The sequence below is a fragment of the Lissotriton vulgaris genome, chromosome 2_1 (assembly GCF_964263255.1).
Source record: "Lissotriton vulgaris chromosome 2_1, aLisVul1.2, whole genome shotgun sequence".
NCBI lineage: Eukaryota > Metazoa > Chordata > Amphibia > Caudata > Salamandridae > Lissotriton > Lissotriton vulgaris.
Window position 1 is genome coordinate 31647017 of NC_141687.1, and position 16381 is coordinate 31663397.

Below are 16381 nucleotides of genomic sequence, written 5' to 3' on the forward strand. Positions count from 1 at the left end.
CATCACGTTTCCGCAGGTATCCCATCTTAGGTGCTAGAGCTTCACCCTTCACCACCGCCAGGTACGCCTTCCAGAGCGTGACCGCTGATTTGACAGAGCCGACACTTTCAGCGAAATAAAATGCAGTACGTTCAATCAGGGCGTCCTTGATATATGAAATCTGCATAAGCCAGGGGTTAATGACTATGGGACCACGCATATATTGGCGATGCTAGGTTAAGTCCACACTAAGGGGTAAATGGTTGGATATGCCCCGCGGAAGACCTTTCGGACGGATGAAACATCCAATATCCGTGACAGGTCAAAATAAATAATCAATGCGGGACATACTGTTAAGTGCGTTTGAGTAGTGCGTGAAATACGGCGTGTCCGGATAGTGATGGCGCCAGATGTCCGCCAGTCCCATAGCGTGTGCAAAGTCAGATAAGTCCAAGCTCAGCCGGTGGGAACTGCGCCTGGGTTTACGGTCCAGGTCGTCACACATAGTGGCATTTAAGTCCCCTCCGATCAGGAGTGTCCCCGTGGGGAGGCCCAACAAAAGAGCGCCCAATTCTTTAAGAGAGTCCCGGACTAACGTCGGTGGAAGGTAAGCAGAAATTATGTTCAGGGGACGCCCTTCCCATGCTGCTTCCACCAAGGCAAATCTACCCAGAGGGTCAGCCCAGAGCTGTGAGTGAGTAAGTGCGAGGCTTTTCCTAACCAAAATTCCAGTGCCGCGAGACCCAGAGGTGAACCCCGCATGGACCAATAGTTTGTAACCCCCTCTCTGGAGAGCTTGACAGGTGTTACCCCCTGAGTGCATCTCCTGCAACAGAACTATGTAGGGGGAGTGGCGCCTTAGGAATTGAAGGACTATGCCTCTCTTGATCCTGTGCCCTAAGACATTAACATTCCATGACAGGACCGTGAGAGTTCTAGTGAGGGACTGTGTCATGGTGGTGGAAACAGGTGGAATATGAGGACGGAGAAGTGGGAGAAAGGCCGCCTGGGCCTCCGGGTCGTCGGGACCGCACAAGGCATAGGAGCAAGAGGTCTGTGGACAGCTAGGGGACCAAATAGCACCCAAGGTGGCCAACCCCCCATTAATGGACCCTGAATACGTAGGTAAGCGTGACTGGAAAGGACTCTGCAAAAAAGACAAAGAAACAATAAAACATCAACAAAACAAACCCAACCCTCCCCACCCCCCAATCCTTCCCCCCTCCCTGCTTCCCTGCCAGCGGATTCGAAACTATCCACACCCCAACTAGGCAGAGTGCCTGTCGCCCACCCAACCATGTTCAGGGGCACCTGGTGAGACGTTGGTACCACTCGCCCAATACTATAGGGGTTGTAACAACTGTGCAATTGTATACCTAAAACAAATCTCAGTGCAACATTCACATATTAGAAAAGTACTTGTCAGTCAGCCAGAGTGGTCCGGTTGGGGCCAGAAGGAGTGCCTCACAGGAGCGGAGACATATACAGGGCAGAAGTCCACCGCCCACAGCGGCAACAGCAACAGGAAGAAAAGCCAGCGAGACACTATCTAAACTCTGATTCTCAGCAATCCCCAAGTGTGAAAAGGACATCATTCTCCGACGCCGTTAAGTCCGGTGAACAGTTCCTGGCTGCCTGGCAGGTGGTCCTCCCGTGGGTGGTCGTCCGTGACATCTCGATTTCTTGGAGACCCTCCTACTCGACGCCAACCCTCCAGCCAGTCCCATACCTTGTCTGATGACAGGAAGAACCAGGCTTTCCCGTCCATTTCCACCCACAATTTCGCAGGAAAGAGCATTGAGTACTTGATGTGCTTCTCGCGCAGGGCTTTCTTGACCTCCAAGAAACTGCGCCGTCTAGCCTGGACCTTCATCGTAAAGTCCGGGAACATTGTGATATGGATGTTTCCAGGAGGAGGGGCGGCCCCGCACGAGCTGCCTGGAGGATAGCATTGCGGTCTCGAAAATTAAAGACCCTAGCAATGATAGCGCGGGGAGGGGCCCCCGGCTTTGGTCTCCCTCCTGGGACTCAATGCGCCCATTCCATTGAGAAGAAACTTGAGGTGTTTTGGCTAGAGGTGTTCTGTTACTAGGCTCTCAACAAATAAGTCCACCGCTGGCTCTTCCATCCGCTCCAGAACACCTAGAATACGAATGTTGTTCCGTCTTGCCCTCCCTTCGTAGTCGTCCAGGAGGTCGCTCATCTGCTTCTGTTTTGTTTGAAGTTGGGCGACCTGTTGCTGCAGGGTAGAGGTGTCATCTATGAGGGCCGCAGTTTTAAGCTCCACATCCTTGACCTTTGTGTCCATTTTGCGTAGGTCCGCCCGTAGGAGGATCACCTCTATGTTAACAGAGTCAATCCGAGTCTCTAGGGAGGACCGGACCCCAGCGATTGCCTGCATGACGTCCTCGAGGGTGAGAGATTTCGCTCTCGGCGAGGAGGACATGGGTTTCGGGTCTTCGGATGATCCAAGGGAGACCTTGCCGTCTCCCTTGGATCCCCAGGAGAGCTTATTAATTTGTCTCTGAGTTGAGGACTTGGGCCCTTTGTTGGACGCCATTTGGGGTTAGAGTACCAGCGCACCGGGACAAGAGACATGTTACGGGGCAGATTGTGCCAGGGAGGGCAGCCCCTGCGTACGGTGTACAACTTTGGCGGTAGTGCGAGTGATCCAGTCGCCGAGTCACCACTTGAGATCCCCGAGGAGGACCCACTGAATCCTAGGGTCCACCGTGCAGTTTCACCCACATCCAGGCCACCTGTCAACTCGGCGCCAAGCAGAGCTCTTGAAGTAGGCGCCTGCACCAGTGTGGGAAGCTGCCTTTAGTCAGGGGGAGTCCAGGGGCGCCAAATACCACTCAAGTAGTCCCAGTCCAGGGGACCGGCCGGTAGAGCATGAGCAAAACACCTGCTTCACAGAGAGAGGCAGACTAGTCTGGCCGATGGCAGGCTGGACCGGGAAGCGTAGCGTGGCGTGAGCGGGGTGCAGCTGGCCCACCACCACGAAGCCCTGAGTGCAGTCGTCAATGAGGAGCAGGTAATGGCACCAGTGAGCCCCCCCGTGTGTTGGAGGGCTGCCGGGGAGTTGGAGCGAAAGGGTCACAGCCAATGCCCGTAGCGGAGGAGTCCAAATCCGCGGCTCCCGAAAAAGTCCAGGCCCAGAAGCCGGGGCATTGCGTGGATGCCTCCCGGGACCACGGGCAGCAGCAGGCCGCCTCAAAGCGCGTCTCACCTGGGTCCTCCAACGAAACAGCGGGCCCCAGGCAGGCACGGAGGGTGTTGGAGTTGCTCCTATCGGTGACAGAGAGGCAGACAGTGTCTCTAGAGGACTAATCATCTCCCATGCCTCAGTGGGCAGAGTCCTCTAAAGCCGGAGCTCCGCAACGGGCGCCATCTTGTGCGCGATGGGGGTCGTCCTTCAGTCGATTCGCCTCCCCGCACGGCTTCTTCCGACTGAACAACAGCCAGTCCCTGGAGTGCACCACAGGGTCTACATGAGGACCTCTCGATTGTTGATGAGTCCTCAGCCGGATAACGGAGTTTTGAGCCGGATAGTCAGGCGAGGGCCTGGAGCCGCGTTAGCAAGCGACCATTCCCTCCGGCTGCTAGCCACACCACCGTTTGTGTGATTTTTGATTTTTTCTAACATCTGATCAATCTGCAAGACAAGTAGAAGTTCTCCATTGAAGGGCACGTTGCGCAGATGATGCTGGACCCTCGGCTTGAATCCTGGGATGCAGATCCACGCCTTTCGTGTGATAAGGACGCTGGTGTTGATCCCCCAGGATGCATCATATGGGCTAGCAAGGGCGCAGCGAAGGGGGAGGTTGGAGATAGTTTTCCCAGCTACAAACTATCTCCTCCTCCCACATTGTAAACGTGTATGGGAGATGGGTGACTAGCTCCTGCATCTCGTCTCACTGAGGCCTGTCGTGGTGGGAGTGGAGGCCGATCACAATGGCTATCCTCCAGGAGGGAGTAGCTTTACTGCTGCTTTTACCGTCAGCATCTAGCTTTTTGCTCTCCTTGTTGGGTGGGGAGTGTCACCCGTGGCCTGAGCAGCTCTGCGAGGACCATAAGGGAGTTTGGTGGGACATGACCTGTGATGCAGGCTGTATAATTGAGGGAAGGTTTCTACTTTTTTCTACCCCTGGTTTTACCACCCTCACCCGGGTAGGCTCCTTAAAAGTATTGGGAGCTGATTTTAGCACGCCCTTTAACATAGAGAACTCTACGCTGCCTCCCATTGACTGGGATAATGTCTGCACCAAGGAATAGTCTTCCTAACGGAGGACATGCATCTCCACTTTGAAGGCCGTCGTTGGCCCAGGGGAGAAGCCCTTACAGGATAAGGATCCGGATCTGGACCGCCTGGGGATCAACGTTGCAGTCATCCTATGGCTCGTCTGTGGGCACGCGGTCAGATTGCGCCTCATGAGGATAGGCGGAGTTGAAGGGGCAGTCTGCAGAGGAGGAGTGTGAGGATCCCTCTGGGGAGTGAGGGCAAAGGAGATGGAGAGGAGGAGGTGGGACATAGGGGAGAGGACTGATGCCTTTGTCTTTATGTTTTTTAGGCCTGGGAATTGGAAGTGGCTCTGAAGCTGTTCCTTTTAATGTTAGTTTCCTCTTCATAGCTAATGTCTCCAAAGGTTTTGCTGGAGGGAGCTTTGTTGAAATTTTTCCAGCTCGGGAGGGATGAAAATCTTTCTTGCCTTGTAGCCAACTTCTCCTGCGGTCTCTGTAAGAAGCATTGTTCTGAGTCCTCGGACCAGTCACCGATGGTCTTTGGTGTCAATGGTAGCTTAGGTACAGATGGGCACTTCAGAGTCGACGGCGGTTTCAGAGTCCAGGTTGGCCTTGGCAAAGGCATGGAAGGGACGTGCAGCTTCAGAGGACCTTGAGTATCTTAGGGTTCGACAGCTGAGGAAAATCGATGTCCAGCTCAGTAGCCTTTGATTGGTGCTGACCCAAGTCTGACAGTGGCGGATCCTCTAAAGGCCATGTATTGGTCGGAGGGCTTAATTCCTGATCCCCTCGGGGGAAGAGCTCTGCCTTTGCTTGAGACCTCCTGGGAGGCTCGGTGTGTGCATCAGTAGTGATCATACTCACAATTCCTGCATTGAATTCCTAGGTTAGTGGGTTTCAGGTCACTGCAGGTAAGAACCTTGACACCAGGGACCGTAATACAGAATGTGCTTCAGAGGCACAACAGGCGTTGGCACTGGCTTACACGCTCCTGCGCACGCTGGTATTATAGAAGGGGCCGCAGACACTTGTAACACTAGCACTTTCTTATATATATTTTTTTAACTTTATTTTTCAATTTTGCAAAATACAAAAGAAGGATCCCCCTAGGCATCGTTAAAACACATTTGTATACAGATCGACAGACTCATTATGGCACATCACGGATTAGGACAACATCTGAAAATACGGAAGTTCATGTGGTACAATAGCATAAAACAGTATATTACTGACATTGTGAGGGAAGACAGGCCAGGCCCCGCACCGCACACCTTGCAAGTAACCCCTCAGTGATCTTCAACCCTCTCCCCCTCAGACTCCGAATTGTGTGCTAGAAATAATTCGCCACTAGTCCCCTCTGAATCGCTGTGTGACGATTACCAGCACTTTCTTAAGCCCTATGGAGGAGGAAAAGGGGGTCCGATGGACCCCCTAGACATCCTCTAGCAGGCGGGTGCAGTCCCTCACTGCACCCGCTTGGAAAGGGGACTATCACCCCTCTTAAAAGTGCAGGCGGGTTGCCCCCTGCACTGTGAAACATGGAGCGGCTTCTTCAAAGCCAGTCCCTAGTTCACGTGAATGCGTTGCTCCTCGCGCAGCATGACTTTGCGGCTGCCAATGGGGCAGCGTATTCAATATAATACGGCACACAATCCTTGTTAGTGCTGAGCGCACCTTTTAAAGGTGCGCTAACAAGGAGGGTGCACTGTATTCTATAATACGGCCCCAGGAAAAAAGGTGGGGGCACCCAATATCCATTGCACGTCAGTAATGACCTCAGAATGTGAAGGACAATCTAAGAACCCCCCCCCCCCATACATATCAGAACTGTCTCCATACATTCCAACAGACCCTATTCAGACCGGAGACTCCAGATTTTTGCAGGAGCCTCCGTTACCTTTGTCCACTGAGGGACACCTTGCTGTTACCTTCGCCTACAGTGAGTCTCGCCTTTGTCCACTGTGGGAGCCCCTGCGTTACCTTTGTTCACTGAGGGAGCCCCTGTTGTTACCTTAATCCACTGCGGGAGCCCCTGTCGTTACCGTTGTCCACTTTGGAAGCTCCTTCCGTTACCTTTTTCCACTGCGGGAGCCCCAGCGTTACCTTTGTTTACCGTGGGAGCCCCAGTCGTTACCTATGTCCACTGTGGGAGCCCCTGTCGTTAACCTTGTCCACTGTGGGAGCCCCTGTTACCTTTGTTTACGGCGGGAGCCCCGGTCATTACCTTTGTCCACTGTGGGAGCCCCTGTCGTTACCCTTCTCCACTGCAGGAGCCCCTGTTGTTACCTTTGTTTACGGTGGGAGCCCCTGTCGTTACCTTTGTCCACTGTGGGAGCCCCTGTTGTTACCTTTGTTTACGGTGGGAGCCCCTGTTGTTACCTTTGTCCACTGTGGGAGCCCCTGTTGTTACCTTTGTTTACGGTGGGAGCCCCTGTCGTTACCTTTGTCCACTGTGGGAGCCCCTGTCGTTACTTTTGTTTACGGTGGGAGCCCCTGCCGTTACCTTTGTTCACTGCGGGTGCCCTTGTTGTTACCTTTGTCCACTGCGGGAGCCCCTGTTGTTACCTTTGTTTACGGTGGGAACCCCTGTTGTTACCTTTGTCCACTGCGGGAGCCCCTGTTGTTACCTTTGTTTACGGTGGGAGCCCCTGTTGTTACCTTTGTTTACGTGGGAGCCCCTGTCGTTACCTTTGTCCACTGCGGGAGCCCCTGCGTTACCTTTGTTTATGGTGGGAGCCTCTGTGGTTACCTTTGTCCAAGGTGGGAAACTCTGTTACCTTTGTCGACTGCGGGAGCCCTTGTTGTTACCTTTGTTTACGGTGGGAGCCCCTGTTGTTACCTTTGTTTATGGTGGGAGCCCCTGTCGTTACCTTTGTCCACTGCGGGAGCCCCTGTTGTTAACTTTGTTTACGGTGGGAGCCTCTGTGGTTACCTTTGTCCAAGGTGGGAAACTCTGTTACCTTTTTCCACTGCGGGAGCCCTTGCCATTAACTTAGCCCACAGTGAGTCTTACCTTTGTCCAGTGCGGGAGCTTCAGGAAAGTGTCATGGTTGGGCCCCGGAAGCTGGAAGCACGCAGAGTAAAATGCGGGCCCTGTGGTCTGCGGGACGCTGCGCTGCTTCGGCTCAGGACTAGAGCTGGACCAGTTCTCGATCAGGCCCATTCTGACGGCGTCATCGATACTCAGGGGGTACATTTCCCAGTCCTTCAGAATGGAGTTACCGAGGGAAATGTTCTGCACCAATCCCTGAAAGAGACACAAGGATACTTCAGACCCCAGAACACAAGCAGAGGTAGAGAGGTGAGTGTGTGAGTGAGGGTTGTTTATGTAAGACACCCATGAGGGTTACAACTGGCCTTACGATTCCAAGATTCCAAATGCACCTTAAGGAGCATTGGGTATTTAACAGTCATTCATAACCCAACGTTGTCCCTTAGCTCGAATCCAGCCACCTCAGTTTAGAAGTTTACGTTTTTTGATAATTCATATAATGTGGGACACAGTTAGTAGTTATTAAAGCAAACTCATTTCAGACTGATATGATATATTTAGCATTATTAATAATCAAATGTTGCTGTCCTCCACTTAATTCCTCATGCTGTGTGCTTATTACAGAAAATGAACCGTAAACAGTCAACACGTGTTTCGCCCATCAGTGGCGTGCAGGCCTGTGGCTTTTTCAAGGCTTAGTCAAAGGGCATGTTAAAGTCGGTCTTAAACATGATCTTCTGGTGACATTAATAGACCTGCTTTAGTATCGCTCAGTCTCAGAAAACCATTGGTGTGAGAGGAATCAGGGGAGAGAGTCTCCTGCTCTCTGGTTATAGCTGCGGGTCCTGCAGTAGTCCTTATTGAAGTTTACCACCAAACCCGCCCATCCTCATTCTACTACGACATGTTTCAGAACCCACCCATGCTCATTCCTCTAGGACCTGCTACCGAACCCACCCACATCCATTCTACTGGGCCCTGCTTCAAAACCCACCCACGCCCATTCTACTGGGACCTGCTCTCGAATCCACCCACGCCCATTCTACTGGGCCCTGCTCTCTAACCCACCCACTCACATTCTACTGGGGCCTGCTCTCTAACCCACCCACGCCCATTGTACTGGGACATGCTTCTGAACCCACCCACTCTCATTCTGCTGTGACCTGCTCTCGAACCCACCCACATTCTACTGGGACCTGCTCTCTAACCCACCCACTCACATTCTACTGGGGCCTGCTCTCTAACCCACCCACGCCCATTGTACTGGGACATGCTTCTGAACCCACCCACGCTCATTCTGCTGTGACCTGCTCTCTAACCCACCCACATTCTACTGGGACCTGCTCTCTAACCCACCCACGCCCATTGTACTGGGACATGCTTCTGAACCCACCCACGCTCATTCTGCTGTGACCTGCTCTCTAACCCACCCACATTCTACCGGGACCTGCTCTCTAACCCACCCACGCCCATTCTACTGGGACCTGCTCTCTAACCCACCCACGCCCATTCTACTGGGACCTGCTCTCTAACCCACCCACGCTTATTCCAATGGGACCTGCTTCTGAACCCACCCACGCCCATTCTACTGGGACCTGCTCTCTAACCCACCCACAGCCATTCTACTGGGACCTACTTCTGAACCCACCCACGCTTATTCCACTGGGACCTGCTCTCTAACCCACCCACTCTCATTCTACTGGGCCCTGCTCTCTAACCCACCCACGGTCATTCTACTGAGTGACCTGCTTTCAAACCCACCGAAGGCCATTCTACTGAGACCTGCTTCCGAACCCACCCACTCTCATTCTACTGGGCCCTGCTCTCTAACCCACCCACGCCCATTCTACTGGGACCTGCTCTCTAACCCACCCACGCCCATCCAACTGGGACATGCTTCCGAACCCACCCACTCTCATTCTACTGGGCCCTGCTCTCTAACCCACCCACGCCCATTCTACTGGGACATGCTTCCGAACCCACCCACTCTCATTCTACTGGGCCCTACTCTCTAACTCATCCACGCTCCTACTCTGGGACCTGCATCGGGACCCACCCACGGTTATTCTACTGAGACCTGCTTCCAAACCCACCCACAGTCATTCTATTGAGACCTGCTCTCTAACCCACCCACTCACATTCTACTGGGACCTGCTCTCTAACCCACCCACGCCCATTCTACTGGGACCTGCTCTCTAATCCACCCACAGCCATTCTACTGGGACCTGCTTCTGAACCCACCCACGCTTATTCCACTGGGACCTGCTCTCTAACCCACCCACTCTCATTCCACTGGGACCTGCTCTCTAACCCACCCAGGCCCATTCTACTGGGACCTGCTCTCTAATCCACCAACAGCCATTCTACTGGGACCTGCTTCTGAACCCACCCACGCTCATTTCACTGGGACCTGCTCTCTAACCCACCCACGCCCATTCTACTAGGACATGCTTCTGAACCTACCCACGCTCATTCCACTGGGACCTGCTCTCTAACCCACCCACGCCCATTCTACTGGGACCTGCTCTTTAACCCGCCAACGCCCATTCCACTGGGCCCTGCTTCCGAACCCATCCACGGTCATTCTACTGGGCCCTGCTCTCTAACCCACTCACGCCCATTCTACTGGGACCTGCTCTCTAACCCACCCACGCCTATTCTACTGGGCCATGCTCTCTAACCCACCCATGCCCATTCTACTGGGACCTGCTCTCTAACCCACCCACGCCCATTCTACTGGGACCTGCTTCCAAACCTACCCCCACCCATTCTACTGGGACCTACTCTATAACCCACCCACGCCCATTCTACTGGGACCTGCTCTCTAACCCACCCACGCCCATTCTACTCGGACCTGCTTCTGAATCCACCCACGGTCATTCTACTGAGACCTGCGTCCAAACCCACCCATACCTATTCTACTGGGATCTGCTCTCTAACCCACCCACGCCCATTCTACTGGGACCTGCTTCAGAACCCATCCACGCTCATTCCAATGGGACCAACTTCTGAACCCACCCACGCCCATTATACTGGGTCCTGCTTCTGAGCCCACCCATGTCCATTCTACTGGGACCTGCTCTCTAGCCCACCCACGCCCATTCTACTGGCCCCTGCTTCCGAACCCACCCAAGCCCATTCTACTGGGACATGCTTCTGATCCCACCCACGCCCATTGTACTGGGACCTGCTTCCGAACCCACCCATGCCCATTCTACTGGGACCTGCTTCCGAACGGACGAAACCTCATTCTATAGGGATCTGCTGCAGAACTCACTCATGCTCCTTCTACCGGGACATGCTTCGGGACCCACCCACGCTCATTCTACTTAGACCTGCTTACAAACCCATCAACACTCATTCTACTGGGCCCTGCTTCCAAACCCACCCACACCTATTCTACTGGGACCTGCTCTCTAACTCACCAACGCCCATTCTACTGCTTACAAACCGACCCACGGTCATTCTACTGTGAACCTGCTTCCAAACCCACCCACACCTATTCTACTGGGACCTGCTCTCTAACCCACCCATGCCCATTCTACTGGGACCTGCTCTCTAACCCATCTTCGCCCATTCTACTGGGACATGCTTCTGAACCCACCCACTCTCATTCTACTGGGCCCTGTTCTCTAACCCACACATGCCCATTTTACTGGGCCCTGGTCTCTAACCCACCCACAACCATTCTACTAGGACCTGCTTCCGAACCCACCCACTCTCATTCTACTGGGCCCTGCTCTTTAACCCACCCATGCCCATTCTACTGAGACCTGCTCTCTAACCCACTCACGCCCATTCTACTGGGACCAGCTTCCAAACCCACCCAAGGCCATTCTACTGAAACCTGCTTCTAAACCCACCCACTCTCATTCTACTGGGCCCTGCTCTCTAACCCACCCACGCTCCTTTTCCCGGGACCTGTTTTGGGACCCACACACGGTCATTCTACTGAGACCTGCTTCCAAACCCACCCACAGTCATTCTACTGGGACCTGCTCTCTAACCCACCCGCGCCCATGCTACTGGGACCTGCTCTCTAACCCACCCACTCTCATTCTACTGGGACCTGCTTCTGAACCCACCCACGCTCATTCCGCTGTGACCTGCTCTCTAACCCACCCACTCTCATTCTACTGGGACCTGCTCTCTAACCCACCCACGCCCATTCTACTGGGCTCTGCTCTCCAACCCACCCTCGCCCATTCTACTGGGCTCTGCTCTCCAACCCACCCTCGCCCATTCTACTGGGCTCTGCTCTCCAACCCACTAACGTCCATGCTACTGGGACCTGCTCTCTAACCCACCCACTCTCATTCTACTGGGACCTGCTCTCTAACCTACCCACGCCCATTCTACTGGGACCAGCTCTCTAACCCACCCACGCCCATTGTACTGGGCCCTGCTCTCTAACCCACCCACGTCCATTCTACTGGACCTGCTTCCAAACCCACCCACGCCCATTCTACTGGGACATGCTCTCTAATCCACCCACGTCCATTCTACTGGGACCTGCTCTCTAACCCACCCACGCCCATTCTACTGGGACCTGCTTCCAAACCCACCCACGCCCATTCTACTGGAAACTGCTTTCTGGACCCACCTACGGTCATTCTACTGAGACATGCTTCCATACCCACCCACTCTCATTCTACGGGGCCCTGCTTCCAAACTCACCAAGTTCAAGTTCAGGAATTTGTATAGCGCACTACTCACCCAGAGGGTCTCAAGGCGCTTGAGGGAGGGTGAGTGCATTACTTATGGAATAGCCAGGTTTTTAGCTGCTTTCTGAAGGAGAGGTGGTTCTGTGTAAGGCGGAGGTGAGTGGGGAGAGAATTCCAGGTTTTGGCCGCTAAGTGGGAGAAGGATCTTCCTCCCATGGTGGATCTGTGGATGCGCGGAATTGCGGCGAGGGCTTGATTGGATGGTCGTAATTGGCGGATGGGTGTGTAGAAGGTTAGACGTTTGTTGAGGCATTCGGGTCCTAGGTCGTAGAGGGCCTTGTGTGCGTGGGTGAGGAGACGGAATGTTATTCTCTTGTTGACGGGCAGCCAGTGGAGTTCCTTCAGGTGACCGGAAATGTGAGCTTGACGGGGGATGTCCAGTATGAGTCTGGCTGAAGCGTTTTGGATGCGTTGGAGATTTTTATGTAGTTTGGCTGTGGTTCCGGCGTAAAGGGTATTTCCATAATCCAGTCGGCTGGTGACCAGTGCGTGGGTGACTGTCTTTCTTGTTTCTGTGGGGATCCAACGGAAGATTTTTTTGAGCATGCGTAGGATGTTGAAGCATGACGATGAGACGGCATTGACTTGTCTGGTCATCGAGAGGGAGGAGTCTAGGATGAAGCCCAAGTTGCGTGCGTGATCTGTAGGTGTGGGTGCTGTACCCAGGGCCGGTGGCCACCATGAGTCGTCCCAGGCAGAGGGGGATGATCCTAAGATGAGGACTTCCGTTTTGTCCGAGTTTAGTTTTAAACGGCTGTTCTTCATCCATTCGGCTACTTCTTTCATTCCTTCGTGAAGATTGGTTTTGGCGGTGTTTGGGTCATTGGTGAGGGAGAGGATCAGCTGGGTGTAGTCTGCGTAGGAGATGATGTTGAGGTTGTGATGTCGCGCGATGGATGCGAGGGGACTCATGTAAACGTTGAAGAGGGTGGGACTAAGTGAAGATCCTTGAGGTACACCGCAGATGACTTAGGTGGCCTCTGATTTGAATGGGGGGAGGCGGACTCTCAGGGTTCTTCCGGCGAGGAACAAGATGATCCAGTCCAAAGCTTTTCCTTGTATTCCGACGTTGCTGAGGCATTGTATGAGGGTGCTGTGCCAGACTGTGTCGAAGGCGGCGGAGAGGTCAAGTAGGATGAGGGCAACTGTTTCTCCGTTGTCCAGTAGCGTTCGGATGTCGTCTGTGGCTGCGATGAGGGCGGTTTCGGTGCTGTGTTTGGCTCAGAAGCCGGACTGTGAGGGGTCGAGGGAATTGTTGGATTCGAGGAAGGCAGCGAGCTGATTATTGACGGCTTTCTCAATGACTTTGGCAGGGAATGCTCTTTCTACTGGGACCTGCTTATGAACCCACCCATGCTCTTTCTACTGGGATCCGCTCCAGCAGCTCTAACCAACTGTAATAATTGCTACTGCAGACTCACATGAGAGCGACTCTACAGCTCCATAGTCCACGCTATGGTCAATCTTTGTTCTTCGTCTTTATCTGGGTAGCACATTGTTTTGGTTCCTGTGGTACTGAAAATTCTGGACCCGTGTCATAAACATCGTTGTATCATGACGATTTTGGTATCAGCAGACCGGTAATGAATTGAATACTATGTACAGGCATTTCTGTCATGTTCGAGTAACGAAAACACCCTGAAATCGGAGTTTTCGTCTTAAACCCTCGGGTTCCATTTTGTGAACGGCAGCCATTTTGTGATTGCCCTCACATAGCCAAATGACTAAAGCCAAAACCGAGTCCGAAGGACACGTACACCTTTGCTGCCGCCTCTGTGACCTGGGCAAGCTGACTCCACTGCCCGAAGCCAAACCTGTCCGGCCAGTTCCTTTCCCAGTGGTCGAGCGAGATTAGCATCAAGGCACAACATATCATACACCTTTCATCGCACACAAACCATGCCTAATCTTACACGCACCTGTCCCTGTTTCTTGCTTTATGACTTGCTTTACGAGGAGGAGGTGCCCGATTTTATTGGGGGTCCGTCGATATCTGATGAAAATACTGGGCCTTGCCGGGTAATCAATTACGGGCTGGACGAACTGAAATGTGGACTTGTCATCATGACTCTGCTTTTTCTTTGTAGTGAAAATATGTGTATGGTCAACTGTAAAAATAAGGAATGTTTGCCTGAAGCATATTATTTTGTATAAAAGGAGAAGTCTGGCTTTGTAAGTTTGAGCAGTCTCCTGAGAACATACATGCTGTTGTACTTCTAGGATACCTGTTACTGACTGCAGCCAATAAATACGATCTTTGACTTCACCTAGAAGATTCTGTGTTTCTGTAGTCTGAAACAGGAAGGACTCAGAGTTTTCAGGTGTGTTCCCTGGCACCGCCGGGTTCTAAAATACCCGGTACTCCGGCAGCACAAACCAACCAGGCACGGTCTATGAAGATTCAACAGTCATGTCTGCCTTGTACAAATCTTTCAGATGTTCAAGGGTCATCTACTCTCCTCTTAGAGCATCCACCTCATTGTCTCTTATACTGGTCTTAGAACAAAAGAGTTGTAATGGATCCAGGGTTTATCCAAGACTGAGGGAGGATATAAACCATGAAAGAGTGTGTCCTGGGCAGTCACATGTCCACCTCTGATATGAAAGGTTTACTCAAAGCTCCGGTGATGCACCAATGTTCCCTTTAATTTTTTTTACCTGTGTGCGGCAGTGAATGGTCTCTGTGCACTGCATTCAAGGCCATGTAAGTCAAAGACATGTGACAATACACTAACCAAGCGAGTGCCCGACCAGAGTTGGTGATATTTGTCAGAGGTGAGATCATTCATTCCCTTTCACCCTGCGTAGCTTTTCATGGCCTTATAAATAAGGCCCCCTTTCACGCATTACTCTGTGTAAAAGGGGTGTTCTATGGGTGTTGTTGTGGGGGTTCCCACACAACATCCATGGAACCGGACAAGGGTTTGTAAACCGGAGAATGCTTCAAATTCCTCCGCCTCCCCAGAGGAGGCACAAGGAAGGCGCAACAAGGAGAAATACCTTCATTTCTCCTCGCATTTCCTTTTTTCTATGTGTGCTGCATTCTGCAGCACACATAGAAAGAGGAAAACTCCTCTTGTGATTGTTTGTGTGCAGGAAGGTGTCCCTTCCTGCACACAAACAATCAACACTACAACGCAGACACCCTTGCACCATGGCGCAAAGGAGAGCGCATTGGCGCATGGCAGCCCATTGTGCGCCATCGCAGGGGAAAAGGACAGTGCCGTGCCTTGTAGATGCGGCGCATTCCTGCCCTTTTCCTTTGACGCCGTGCAGTGCATCGGGAAGGCCTGCCTGCTGCGTTGCCGTGTGTACAAATATTGCAAATGAGTCCCATCGTTTTTAAACATGAACCTCAAGTGGACTAATAGGCAAGACAGTTGCAATGTAATCCCTGTAGGTGGCCCAGATGGTTATAAAGAAACATTATAGCCTATTAAATCACACACAATAGGTTTTTGTACAACTGGTATTCTGAAGTCACACATTTGAAAGGGATTTCATATGCAACAATGAAGAACAAGGAGTTTTGGTACAAATAAAGTATTTGTCTAAGATTGCACAAGTTTAGCAGTGAAGCTATGATTTTAGCAGGTTCAACTTTGTACAAATTAACCACTAAAAATGTGTCTATTTGTCTTTACTCTTTAATGCTAATGCTTTGATTTTACCCCATTGTGCATTTTTCTGCTGCTTTTAATTAGGGCAAGGCATTGTAACATTTTACATGAGCACCTGTTACATCGGTTTTGTAACCTGGGCAGATAAAGTGAGTTGCCCAGAATCACAGGATGTTGAGCGCGGCCAAGATTCGAACTTGGCACATCAACTCCAAAGTTAGCAGCAGCTCTGGCCATAGGGCCGCAGAAGCCACATGTAAACTTATTAACAAGAATTTTCAGTGCATTAGGTCTCGCATTTGCGCAAGTGTAAGCTATTGGCATTATAAATGACAATGCCTTTTGTTTATGCTTTAAAAACCAAAACATAAATAAAAGGCATTGTCATTTACAATGCCAATAGCGCAAGCTCGCGTAAATGCAAGACTTATTTCATTGCAAATGCTTTCACTCGCTAAGATTGCCCCTAAGCCCCGAGGGAGGGAGGGTCCCAATAGAGGGCCCCTAAGCCCCACCCCCTCATGTGAGGGAGGGAGGCTGCCATTAGAGGAGGCAAGTGTGGACAGGTTGAGGGGAGTGGGCAGCGAAGCATGTTGATAGCAGCTTGTTCAGCGTGGTGTCCCTGAAGTGGGACCGCGCTTATTATGATAGATTTTTAAAAAAAGAGAGCTCGGTGTCCCTGAAGCATACGGTGCGCTCAGTATTAAAGTTTAAAAACAAATTTAACAAAGCGATTTGTCCCTGAGGGGGGCGCCGCGCTGAGTATTAAAGTAAAAAAAAAAATAAACAGAGCGCAGTGTCCCTAAAGCGGGCGCTGCGTT

At 52.1% G+C, this 16381-nt stretch overlaps 1 protein-coding gene across 3 annotated transcripts in view; it reads right to left on the bottom strand.

Moving 5' to 3' along the window:
- Window positions 1-16381, bottom strand: part of GLB1L (galactosidase beta 1 like) — a 415681-nt gene that overhangs the window by 22582 nt on the left and 376718 nt on the right. For all 3 annotated transcript variants that reach the window (XM_086954375.1, XM_086954374.1, XM_086954377.1), the window contains exon 16: window positions 7238-7471. In XM_086954375.1, coding sequence (XP_086810501.1) covers window positions 7238-7471 — 234 coding nt within the window. The remainder of the gene's footprint in view (window positions 1-7237; window positions 7472-16381) is intronic.